Raw genomic sequence first — 12,500 nt, forward strand, 5'->3', positions numbered from 1 at the left:
CTCCACCATTTTCTCCTCCTCTTCTTCTCCCATCCTCCTCCTCTCCTCCCCCTCCTCCTCTCCTGCCCCCCTCCTCCTCTCCTCCACCTGGCCCATGCGTCTCTTCACCTCCTGCAGCAGCAGCTCCTCCCTCCTCCTCCTCTCGCGGCAGCGCTCCGCCCGCTGCTCCTCCTCCCTCTCCTTCTCCTGCAGCAGCGAGCGCAGGAAGGCGGCGCTCACCACCTCCTCCCCCTCGCCCAGCAGGAAGGCGTTCTTGAAGCGGTTGTACAGCATGGAGGCTTTGTCCATGACGGCCTGGCTCCGCCTGTAGTACCGCATCTGTGCACACACACACACACACACACACACACACACACACACACACACACACACAGTTCAATCCCTTCCAGTTTTCCATCACTGTAGATGGTTTTCCAGCTTTAATCATGTTAGGAGATATTTGCTTAGTTGTTTTTCAAGTTTCAAATAAACTCTGTCTAAATATTACAAGTTACAAAGTAGAACTAAACTGTGTGTGTGTGTGTGTGTGTATGTGTGTGTGTGTGTGTGTGTGTGTCTGTACCTTCCTGAGCGTGGCGATGAGCTCACTGTGTCTCTGGACGTGTTGAGACGTCAGATAGACCATACTGAGCTGATCCAACGCTGCAAGACACTTACCGATGTCCTGCAGAGAGAGAGAGAGAGAGAGAGAGAGAAAGAAAGAGAGAGAGAGAGAGAGATGGCTCATTATGTCTGTATACTGTATTACCAACTGTTGAAATAAATGTATCTGATGAGCGTGTTCTAACTGAATTAATCATATGACATAAAATATTGAATTTAGAATGATTTTACAAGCTAAAGTGTCCACCAAAAAAACAAAAAAAAATTTCAGGACTATAACCATAGAAATGTCAACAAATCCGGTCAGATACCAGTAATCTGAACCTGTTTCTCTCGGAATAAATGAAAAGTAATATTGCGAAAATCATTCATGTTTGTAACCTCAGTGTTTGTCTGCAGTAACGCCGTTTTACCATAAGATGGCGCCAGGTAGGTCTAATTAGAAATCAACAGAAATGTCGATACGACTACTACAAACACTACTCTGTTTGTGTTCAGTACATCTGTGGGTGTGTTAAACCTGCAATAAGCGATTTCAGACACTATAACCAATCCTGAAACTAATGTGTGCTATGTGGTGATTTTCTTGAGATGTAATGATATAAACCAATGTTGTCTTGTCTTGTTCTCAAATTCCGCTCCTGAACGAACCTTTCTCCCGCTTCATTCAGTAGCTTTTCATAAATAAACAAACAACAAAAAAAACCAGCTTGGCACCTCCCTCGCTGACCAAAAGCGGCGCTCTCCCCCCTCCCATTCCTGAACATTTTGTCGTAACGGCGGAATCGATGAGGCGAGTGAGTAAACTTGTTAAACTAGTGCACATCTTAAGCTAGTAAACTTGTTAAACTAGTGCACATCTTAAGCTAGTAAACCTGTTAAACTATTGCACATTTTAAGCTAGTAAACTTGTTAAACTATTGCACATCTTAAGCTAGTAAACCTGTTAAACTAGTGCACATCTTAAGCTAGTAAACCTGTTAAACTAGTGCACATCTTAAGCTAGTAAACCTGTTAAACTAGTGCACATCTTAAGCTAGTAAACTTGTTAAACTATTGCACATCTAAAGCTAGTAAACTTGTTAAACTAGTGCACATCTTAAGCTAGTAAACCTGTTAAACTATTGCACATCTTAAGCTAGTAAACTTGTTAAACTATTGCACATCTAAAGCTAGTAAACTTGTTAAACTAGTGCACATCTTAAGCTAGTAAACTTGTTAAACTAGTGCACATCTTAAGCTAGTAAACTTGTTAAACTAGTGCACATCTTAAGCTAGTAAACTTGTTAAACTAGCGAACTTGGTACCTGCCTCTTTACTTCAGCAGGGGACAGATCTGTCAAAGTGAGACTGGTGACCGGTGAGATTTCTCTGCAGGTACGGTTAGCTTAGCTGTTAGCATTTATGCACGGTGCTTTGCAATGTTTGTCCTTGGTAGGCCTCCGTAGTGCAGCAGCTTTGCTGTGTGTTATTTACAAATGTGTTGAGGTTTCTGTCGCCCTCTAGTGGTCAAAAGCGCTTATTGCTGCTTTAATGTGTGTTGATATGTAAATATGTGTGTGACTCACAGGGTTGTCGGTCTTCAGAGAGATCCTGATGTCTCCATGTATTCTGTGCAGAGTGGAGTCCACCAGCGACATGGTCGTATTTTTCTTCTGCAGCTTCACCACCGGCTGCATGCTGTTAGTTGCTCTCGGGTTATTCCCTTCATCCGAGGTGATATTCTCAGATTTATTCCCTTCCTCCGCACTCATTTTCTCAACTTTTGCCTCTTCCGCACTTGTTTCCCCAGTTTTTGACTCTTCAAGGTCGCTCTTTCGCTCCATCTTCGGCGACCCAGCGCTCGTTTCCGTGGGCGTCTTCTCTTCTTTGGGAGTTTTCTTAGTGTCCTTGGTTTCATCTTCGGTCATTTTGTCGTTTTTCTTCTCTTCCGCACTCTTTTTCTGTGTTTTTGTCTCTACAACGCTCTTTTGCTCCGATGCTGCGCTTGTTTTGGTCGTTTTGGTCGTTTGATCCGCAGTCGTTTTGTCATTTTTCTTCTCCGCACTCGTGTTTTTCTGCGATTCCACGCCAGGTTTTTCCGGTTTCTTCTCTGGATTCTCGCTCTTCTCCCCTTCCTTCTTCTGATCTCCTGTCGTCTTTTTTTCCATCTCCTGCCCTCTTACGCTCTTCCTCTCCGGCAATTTCGGTTCCACGCTCGGTTTCTGCCCTTTTCTCTCCTCTACGCCCTTTTTCGGCATCATCTTCTCGTCCGTCGTTGTCATCCTCTCAGTTTTCTTCCCGTCGTCGACGCTCTTCTTCTGTTTCTCGTCTTCTCCTTTGCTCTTTTTGTCCTTCTCTACCTCAGTAACCGTCTTGTCTTTATTGCTCTCCGCCGCTGCTCTCGTTCTTTCTGATTTCCTCGCCGCCTCTTTTGCCTTTTTCTCAATCTTTCCATCTTCTGCACTCGCCTTTTCGGGTTTCTTCTCTCCAACGCACCCACTCTTCTCTAAACTCAAGCTCTTTCTCTTCTCCTCTATCTTCTTGCCATCCATCTTTTCTAGCATCACTTTCGTACTTGTGTCTTTCTTGTCATCTGTTCTCGTTTTCTGTTGTTCCGTCGTCTTCTCTTCTTTCTTCTCCTCCACTGCCGTTCCTCCCATCATCTTCTTCACCTGGATCTTGGCTCCCTGTCCTGCCGTCGCTTTCACGATCTTCCCGATGATTTTCCTCTCCTCCTTCTCTCCTTTTGTTCCCTCGTTCCTCCCGTCTTCTCCTCCCTTCTCTTTCAAACCCTCGTCTTTCTTTCCCTCCTTCTCAATGTTTGTCTTCTTCTTCTCTTCGGTTTTCTGCCCGTCGTTCCTTTTCTCTATCTTCTTTTCCTTCACTTTCGCCTCATCGTTTTTCTTACTTGTCGTTTTGTCGGTTTTATTCTGTCCGGTCATTTTCTTTTCTTGTTCCGGGTTTTTCTTTGCCTCTGTCACCTTCTTCTCTTCTGTTTTCCGTTCATCCTTCTTTACCTCTGTTGTCTTGATGTTTTTCTTCTCTCCTGTCATCTTTTGGTTAGTTTTCTTTCCGTCATTCTTTTCATCTTTCTTAGCGACTGGTTTCTGTTTGACCTCTGTTGTTTTTTTTACCTTCTTCAAGGCGATTTTGTTGTCCTTTGTCTTTTCTGTTGTTTTCTTACCAACGATCTTCTTGCTAACGATGTTTTTGATGGCTGTCTTCTTGCTGATCACCTTGGTGACGGTTGATTTTTTGACATCAGCCTTCTTGTTCGCCATCTTGTGACTTCCTGTCTTCTTGCTGTCGGCTTTCTTCACCTGTTTCTTCCTCCCCCCATCCCCGGTTTTCCTGAGAGGGAGAGAATAACAAAGTTAAACATTCAACCACGTTCTGTACAGTCCTTTTGACTGATCCAAGTGTGTGTGTGTGTGTGTGTCCTCACTGAGCGCTCTTCCCAGCCTCCTTCCTCTTGGTTCCTCTCCCGGCCTTCAGCAGGCCTCTCAGTGACCTCAACACACTCTCCCTCCTGGCTGCCAGGCGGCGCTGTCGCTGCACACACAAAATATAATTACAATTTCACCATATTTCTCTCTAAAACACAAAGCAACACCTGCCTAATGCTTAGCATTAATGTTTTCATTATATATTATATTAAGAGTCCAAAGGTATGAGCAGTAAAGATGGGAATGCAGCCATACCTCCTCGTCTGCAGCACCGACTCCCTCATTCACCTCTTTCTTCTCCTCCCTAACGCTCTTCTCCACCGTCTCTCCCTTCTCCGCTCGTTTTCCATCCTTCTCTTTCTCCTCTGTCGTCTTCTCTTTCGCTGTCTCTTCTTTCTTTCCTTCCGTGCCATCCTGCTTTGTTTTCTTCTGCGCCTCTTTCTCTACCTCCTCCTCCTCCTCGTCTTCCCTCTTTCTCTTCGTTCCTTGGCTCTCTGATGGTTTCTTCTCTTCCGTTTTCTTTCCGTCTTCTTGGACTTTCTGTCCTCCGTCGGCCTCAGACGTTGGCGTAGGTGCAGAGTTTGGTTCTGAAGGTTTGAGTTTCTTACTGGCTGTTGACAAAAAGAAAACAGAGTGGACTATTCAAAAATGTTAATATTTAGGCTGCGTTCCCACCCAGCATGTTCTGAGAGGTTTGTCTGAACTCTCCAAATGTGTGTGTGTGTGTGTTACCTGGAGCGCTAACAGCAGGACTAGGAGGGGTCCTCTTCTTCGCATGCTGTTCATTATTGGCCTGACAGAAAATACAACAAACACCAATAATTAAACCAATGACTTCTATACCTCCGTCTATCTATCCCTTCCAATTTCTCTTCCATCATCCCTTCAACCACACCTCCACCTCCATGTCTACAGCGGCTTTCACACCTGCAGCTTCCCCCAGAAACCTTTAAATGGAAGCTGCAGTCGATGTTCAGGAAGTCGATCCAGCGAATTCCCCCCTCAAGACTGAGTTAAATTCTCAGGAATCTTCCTTTGCGACTCTAGTGTGAACAAAAGCCGTCAGATTTCCGGGTCGAACGTGCAAAAGGTTATGGCGGTCTGACGAAATACGCTTTCACGCAGAGTGAGCGAACCAATCACAAGGCGAAATCTGGGGCGACGTGTTTTGTTCGGCGATTCACTCACTGCAGCATTAGTTTGGAGCGGAGAGCAACAAGTTTTGAAAACTTTTGAAAATTTTTTGTTTCAAGAAAAGTCTGGAAATTGGACGAACTCCGAGACAAAGGAGCTAGTAGCCATTCGAGTTGAGGACGAGATCAATAGACAACTCAGTAAAGTCTTCCATCTCGTACCTTAAACGCAACATCCGGCCTCGCCTATCTGGGACAATCATGTCATGTGTGAACGCATTCTACACGTAAATTTTACAGTCAGGAGCTAATAGTGTGAACTAGGGATCGCGTATCGAATCGTACCGTGAGATAAGCGTGTCTTCCCATCCCTTGTGTGAAGAGGGGAAACCACTAGCACTGCTGGAAAAGTTATTATGGAATTCTTACCGTACTTTCACATTACGGACTACAAAAGCTACCAAACGGTCTGGTGTACCAACCTACATTGCCACCAACGGAGAAGACGAATGTTGCCCCGGTGGTCGTTGATGTTTCATGTCGTCACGTTGGGTGCACCAACTAATAATGTAATCCTGTCATAACTTTAGTTACTCTAGTTTTTATTTTGTTTGGGAAATAATCCGTTGGTGCTTCCATTCACAGCTAACGTTAGCCAGCTGATTAGTAAGCTACCGAATTGAAAGCGCATATGTACCTGGAATGCTGGTGATCACCGACACCCACTCCCACGCGGCATTTATTTGTTTATATTTCGGTATACGAACCGAGTCGGATTATATATATGACACGAAACTGGTTGACGGCAAGAATCACGTTCCCCTTCATCTTGGACGCAGAAGAAATAACACTCAGTGGAACCTTCAGTGGGGAATAGGAACAGAGATACACGTTTCCCTTTACTCTGATTGGTTTACGCTTCATCAGAGTGTGGAAAAACTTGTAGCCCGTAATCTGAACACACCGTTACAGGTTCCATGTGTGAAAGGGGCTTTCCTCTCCATCCATCCATCCATTCCTCTTGATTTCTCTACAATCCTTTAACCCCTTTCCCTCCCTTGTTCCTTTCCTCTCTCCTTTCCCTCTCTTCCGCTCTCTTTCCCTCCCTCCATCTTACCTCTTTCTTACTCTCTGGAGCAGCGGCACTCGTGTTTTTACCAGCAGTCCCTCCTGGAGATGGATCACTACTAGGAGCCGCCTTGGAATCGGCCGCTTTGCTCCTAGTAGTAGTAGTACTAGTACTAGTAGTGGTAGTAACAGTAGTACTAGTAGTAGCAGCAGTACTAGAAGCCTCTGCAGTAGTAGTGGTGGTAGAGTTTGAAGTTGTAGCCTTTTCGAGAGCAGGTTTGGAAACTGCTGCTTTCAGTGGAGCGGTACTTCTAGTTGCTTTCGCAGGACTAGTAGCAGTAGTATCCTCTTCAGTTGTGTCTTTGCTTGGAGTACTTTTGTCAGTAGCTGGTTTACTGTCTGTAGTGGTGGTAGAAGTACTGGTTTTAGCAGGCGCTGGCTTGTCAGTGGGTTTGGCCGGGGTAGTTTCACTTGGAGGAGTTGGTTTAGCAGGGGCTGTTTTACTAGGAGGAGGTTTGGCAGGGGTAGATTTAGTAGAAGGAGCTGGTTTGACAGGGGTAGATTTACCGGGAGGAGGTTTAGTAGGGGTAGATTTACTCTGAAGGGGTTTAGCAGGGGTAGATTTACTAGAAGGAGCTGGTTTGACAGGGGTAGATTTACTGGGAGGAGGTTTAGCAGGGGTAGATTTACTCGGAAGGGGTTTAGCAGGGGTAGATTTATTAGGAGTTGGTTTGGCTGGGGTAGATTTACTAGCAGAGGCTTTGCTAGGGGTTTTTGTGTCCTCCGTCTTTGTTTGTTGTATCTGAGGAAACAAAATAACAAAGGAGGTGAATTAGAAGCAGAATATCTGACTCAAGATATGTTTGATTTCTTCAGGGAAGGTTGACTGAGCTCCACCACAGGCTTCTACACTTCAGCAGCATCACTGGAGCAGTTGGGGGTTCAGTGCCTTGTTCAAAAGCACCTCAATAGTAGCTTATAATAATTATACGTTCCTCTATTGCTTAAAAGGGCTTTATCAGCCCCAAGTAGCATGGAAGAAACTATTTATTCCTAGATCATGGAGTAGAGCAGGAGGGATTTTCTGATTAGATAGATTTTAGTCCATTTCAGCCTGTTTGCCTCAGTGTAGCAGGGCGGCACAGAGACTGTCAAGACACTGAGAAAGCAACAGGTTAACTGACACAGTGCAGAAAGCTGGAACACCTGGCTCTTCTGGCTGCTTGGAGCACACAAGCATGACTTGGCACCAAATTGCCATCCAGCCTACTAGGTGAATTAGACAGTTGTGGGTGGAGCTTAAAGCAGACAGTGAAGGATATATCTGAAGCAGCAGTGACAGCCAGTCAGTGGATCTGGCTGAGGAGTAATAACAACGGGGAAAAAAGCTGCAGATGTAGCTTCCCTCCAACGTTGTCAGGTCTGAACCGTTCGTCTGACTGAACAGCGCTCCCTGCTGCTTTGTGTTAGAAGTATGTTCGCTGGTATATTGATTTCTTAGCAGATTGCTACGTTTGTTTGTAGCATGCCAGCTGATTGTTTTTCAAGCCAGCACAGAGAACTTGAACAGATAGAACGATCTTTCCCTTTCAAATCAACGCTCCTGGACGGTCGGAGCGGCGGCCATCTTGCTGTGACCCGTTGGACTAGCTTCTGTATAAAGCGACTCACAGCAAGTCACTGAGCTGAGAGGTTTTACAGCAAGAACCAAAGCAGCTTCTCTGTCTCCTTGCTGCCATGGATTGCTAACATGCTAATGTTGACTAGAAGAGCTAGAGAGAGAAGTACAGTCTGTGATGAAGCTACGTTAGCCTCGTCGCTAACGTTAGCCTCGTCGCTAACGTTAGCTTTCAGTTGAGTTTTGACAGTTTGCTAACAGACTCATCTGCTCAATTCTCAAGCGAGTGAGACAGACTTTACAGCATTAATGTCCAGACGTGTGAGTGAGTGAGAGAGAGAGAGAGAGAGAGAGAGAGAGAGCTGACTTTGAGTTTGCTTCCTACTCCCGGTGTGTTCTGGATCTCCCACATGCCCTCAGTGAAGCCTCTGATGCGAACGCCGCTGCCGTACTTCAGTTTGTTACCGACGAAGGAAACAATGTTTTCTGGAGGGAGGTGACCGCTGAGAGAGAGAGAGAGAGAGACAGAGAGAGAGAGAGAGAGAGAGATGTATTTATCCTATTCATGTCATTTGGACACAGTGGCCAACAGGATGTGATGTCGTTGATTGACAGCTATGTGTGCGTACATCTGGTGAGTTCCGAAGAAGAAGACCGGGACTCTCTTCTTGTTGCCCTCTTCTGCCTTGCAGATCTGAACACACACATGCACACACACACACACACACACACACACACGTATTACATCATCGCAAACTCCCAATAACTATTCATGGATTGTGTCTGTGTGTGTTTCTGTGTGTGTGTTTTAGTGTATTTTAGTGTTTATGTGTGTTTAAGTGTGTGTGTTTTAGTGTATTTTATTGTATATGTGTTTAAGTGTGTGTTTCTGTGTGTGTGTTTTAGTGTATTTTAGTGTTTATGTGTGTTTAAGTGTGTGTGTTTTAGTGTATTTTAGTGTATATGTGTGTTTAAGTGTGTGTTTCAGTGTGTGTTTCAGTGTGTGTTTCTGTGTGTGCTTCTGTTTTAGTGTATTTTAGTGTATGTGTGTGTTTCAGTGTGTGTTTCAGTGTGTGTTTCAGTGTGTGTTTTAGTGTATTTTAGTGTATGTGTGTGTTTCAGTGTGTGTCTCACCCTGGCAGGCCAGTAGGGGAAGCCCTTCATCTTGGCGAACACCAGCTCTCCTGGTCTGAAGCGCTCTCCGCTCTTCCCCGGCATTCTGCCTCAGCTGAAACACACAGAGGGAATCGAACCTCCGGATCACACTGAGCCTGCATCTGATTCACTGATCAATACAGCTGTTGCGTTTTCAGAAAAAAAAACCTTTCAGACAGTCGACAAGTCAAATCGCCTGTCAGAGAAAACCTTAAAAAAGGAGAACAGCGGTGACTTTTAGAGTCACAGCTCATTTACTTCTGTCTACATCTAGTTTACATTTGCTTTCCAAAACCTAGCTTGAAATTAACTGCTGTCCCGGCTAATCCCTGCTTATCTCACGATACGAGTCTATACGTGATCTGAGGTTCAGGATTCAATACAACCAGGATACGATGTGATCAATAAAAGTTCAGTGAGAACAAAGTCTGACTGTGCAGAATTCTGTTTATTTCTGAGACACAAATCTTTCTAGCGATGCCATTGGCTTGCTAGAATGTAAACAACAATTAAAAAAAATGTCTGAATTCGGTTATTTAATTTCCACAGCTCAGTGACAATGAAATCATCTCCACAGTTTAGATTTGAGACTCAGCGACAGGAGCGCATTCATGTTTAACAGGAAGGTTGTGAGGAGGAGCGTAAACTGAAGGCAAGCAACAACCTCTATAAACAAAATATATTTTCATTAAAGCTTATCCACATTTAAATACATGTTACACAGATTTACGCCAGTCTAAAAATCCTGAATGTGATCTGGCTGCAGACTCAATAAGAAACTCTCCAGATCTCAAACAGGTTTCATATTGAACTCTTTTCTTTCACAGCTTTTATGGAGAAAATGTCACTTTGTTCTCTCTCAATTTGTGATTTTGATTGCATTTTTATATTAATGATAATAATAATAATGATAATAATAATAATACATTGTTTTACATGGCTCTTTTACATTACTTTCACTGTATTCAGACTTTATGTATAACTCACTGTTCGTCTGCAAATTGAACATTGTCTTGATGCTGCTTTCTTGGCCGGATCTCCATTGAAAACAAGGTGTTTTTTAATCTCAGCAGGACTGACCGGGTCACATAAAGGTGACATTAAAAATAGAAGCGGTTGGTAGTTTCTACTTCCTCAAATTAAACGGTCGGTGAACAGGTTTTACCCTTCAGCTCATCTCTGGTGTGAAGTGAAAACTGTCTTACCGCTAGTTTCATTTTCACACGCATGTTCACTCACTGTTTACAAATACAACCATGCTAAATTAGCAAACAAGCTAATAGCTAGCTAGTTGCCAGGTGTAACTACGGCTTTAAAATGAACAACAACACCAGTGTTATCCGTGACGCATTAACAGTTAGAAAACCGTCCGTACTTACCGGGAATTTAACTATAATCCTTAAAACGTCTGTTAATTTGCCTCGTACTGACAGGGAGCAGCTAACTACGCTCTCCTGCTCGCCACCATGTTGGTTGCTTCGCTTGCGTCACGTGACCAGCAGCTTTCCCGCTACAGTTGTGCTGCCTTCAGGTGCTCCTCGTAAACTCCGACTTCTCACGCATTCAGGTCAGAAACAACAAAACGGACTCTTAAACAAAAGTCGTTTTTTGGTGGCTGTTGCATGTAATTGATGTATTGATTCATTTAAAACGCATGCCAAGTAAAAGCTAAACAAAGAGTAAAAATAGGAATATAGGCCTATATAACATTTTGAATTATTTACAAATGCCAAACAATAACATATAATAAAACACATCACTTTTATCAACCATAGGGTGATAAAAGTGATGTGTTTTAAACATCACATCTCTGCAATTCAGGGATCATAGAAAAGTCTTAACTTTCCAGTTACATGTACCACTTGACTCGATGGGTCGATCGTGTGGTCATCTCATAATTTCTATATTTCCAACAACACTTGAAGGCAGCCTAAGATAAAATGTGATGTTTAGCAGGCAGAGAGATGTAAGCATGCCATTAACTGATAACAACGATGTTATTTATCACACATGTAAACAACTAGTATTGTTGTATGTTTCTATTTTCACTATTTGTTATTACTTCAAACCAACAGCATCTGATTACGTGACAAGTCGTATTTTTTCACTTTCAATCTGGGCAGGCCGAGTTTACGACGAGCACCTGAAGGCAGCATTGGACCGAGTCAGGTAGGGGGGAAACATCAGGTGAGGCGGTCTTAGATTTAAACTTCTTTCTTCTGTCCCTTTTTATTTTTTTTTATTTTTTTTTACACTTTACAAGGACTATGATGTGTGGAAAAGCTTCCTAATCGATTGTGCATAAAAAACAATGCATTCAACTGGTATGTGAATCAGATTAATTTAATAAACAAATACATTTTTATCCACTCACACCTCTCTCATATTTTCTCAACAAGCCACCAGTCTTTCACAAAGTCTGTTAGCATCACAAAGTTAATATTTTTCACCTTACAGTCTGGAAACTGCACAGACTGTTAAAATTGAGAAAGCAGCCATAACCAATATGACAGGACAACAAAAACTACAAAACATATCTTTAGATTTGGTTCACCAACAGTCTTAAAACGGGAATTTTTCGACGGGAATCTTCGAAAAAGCAAACATCGGTTTTTCCTCAACGCCTGTTAGCATTACAGAGTTTTATTTCTGACTGTTGACAGCAGAAACAGTGATGTAATGTGAGGTGTGATGTCAAACAAAACTGAGATTTTCAAATAATATTCCTTAAGTTTTGAGACACAATATCCGTGTTATCATCAGTTTAGATATAAATATTCTCAGATTTGGGTCCGAGAGACAAAATCTCATCAAAATGGAAGTCCGTGGCTCTAATGTGGACTAAATTCGGGGTTCTTGATATGAAAAAGATCGAAGAAACACTGGTTTAGACGGCAGAATTGTGCGTCACAAAATCCCCCAAAAACCACCATATATCATCGCCGTACGATTCCACCGGAAGACGATGATACTGAATTAGCGCCCGGCTCTGGTTCGTGGTCCTGGTGTGACTCAGTGGGCGGCGCCGTCAGGGTCAGGGGTTTCGATTCCTGCTGAACTCACACAGTCACGGCGCTGTGAGGCGCTTCGGATGAAAGTCTCTCCACCAGACGGCAGACGTTGCGTTCATTTAGTTCGGACCGAGCCGTCCGCGGGCAGAGGAACGACACATTTCAACCACGAAAACTGAGCGGAACCCGTCTTTAATCGCTGCCACTGTCGCTGTCCTCCTCTTCCTCCTCTTCTTCTTCCTCCTCCTCCTCCTTCTTCTCCGTCTCTTCCACGAGTCCCGCGAAAAAGTCGTTGTCCCCGAGCGCCTTCTTGCTCAGGGACTTCATGCGTCCGTCCTTCTTCTTCCTCTTGCGGTAGTCGCTGACGCTCAGGCCGGGTAAGGCGGAGATGTCCCAGAACTTGACCAGCTGGTCGTGGGCGCAGCTGGCCAGCAGCCGGGCGTCCCGCGACTTGGCGATCTGCTCGATGGGCTCGCCGACGTGC

General features: G+C 44.1%; 2 protein-coding genes across 2 annotated transcripts in view; both read right to left on the minus strand.

The window, feature by feature from the left end:
• LOC139913235 (uncharacterized) overlaps positions 1-9,068 on the minus strand; it is a 9,322-nt gene extending 254 nt beyond the window's left edge. Inside the window, exons 1-11 of the mRNA XM_078281785.1 lie at positions 8,985-9,068; positions 8,480-8,544; positions 8,218-8,353; positions 6,449-7,034; positions 6,282-6,385; positions 4,764-4,824; positions 4,287-4,642; positions 4,031-4,137; positions 2,172-3,936; positions 563-664; positions 7-318 (exon numbers count right to left, since the gene is read on the minus strand). Coding sequence (XP_078137911.1) covers positions 7-318; positions 563-664; positions 2,172-3,936; positions 4,031-4,137; positions 4,287-4,642; positions 4,764-4,824; positions 6,282-6,385; positions 6,449-7,034; positions 8,218-8,353; positions 8,480-8,544; positions 8,985-9,068 — 3,678 coding nt within the window. The remainder of the gene's footprint in view (positions 1-6; positions 319-562; positions 665-2,171; positions 3,937-4,030; positions 4,138-4,286; positions 4,643-4,763; positions 4,825-6,281; positions 6,386-6,448; positions 7,035-8,217; positions 8,354-8,479; positions 8,545-8,984) is intronic.
• A 2,294-nt stretch (positions 9,069-11,362) lies between these two features.
• Positions 11,363-12,500, minus strand: part of wdr55 (WD repeat domain 55) — a 5,545-nt gene continuing 4,407 nt past the window's right edge. The window contains exon 4 of the mRNA XM_071901214.2: positions 11,363-12,500. This exon is cut by the window's right edge and continues 45 nt beyond it. Coding sequence (XP_071757315.2) covers positions 12,209-12,500 — 292 coding nt within the window. The 3' untranslated portion in view covers positions 11,363-12,208.

Source organism: Centroberyx gerrardi, chromosome 23 (assembly GCF_048128805.1).
Source record: "Centroberyx gerrardi isolate f3 chromosome 23, fCenGer3.hap1.cur.20231027, whole genome shotgun sequence".
NCBI lineage: Eukaryota > Metazoa > Chordata > Actinopteri > Beryciformes > Berycidae > Centroberyx > Centroberyx gerrardi.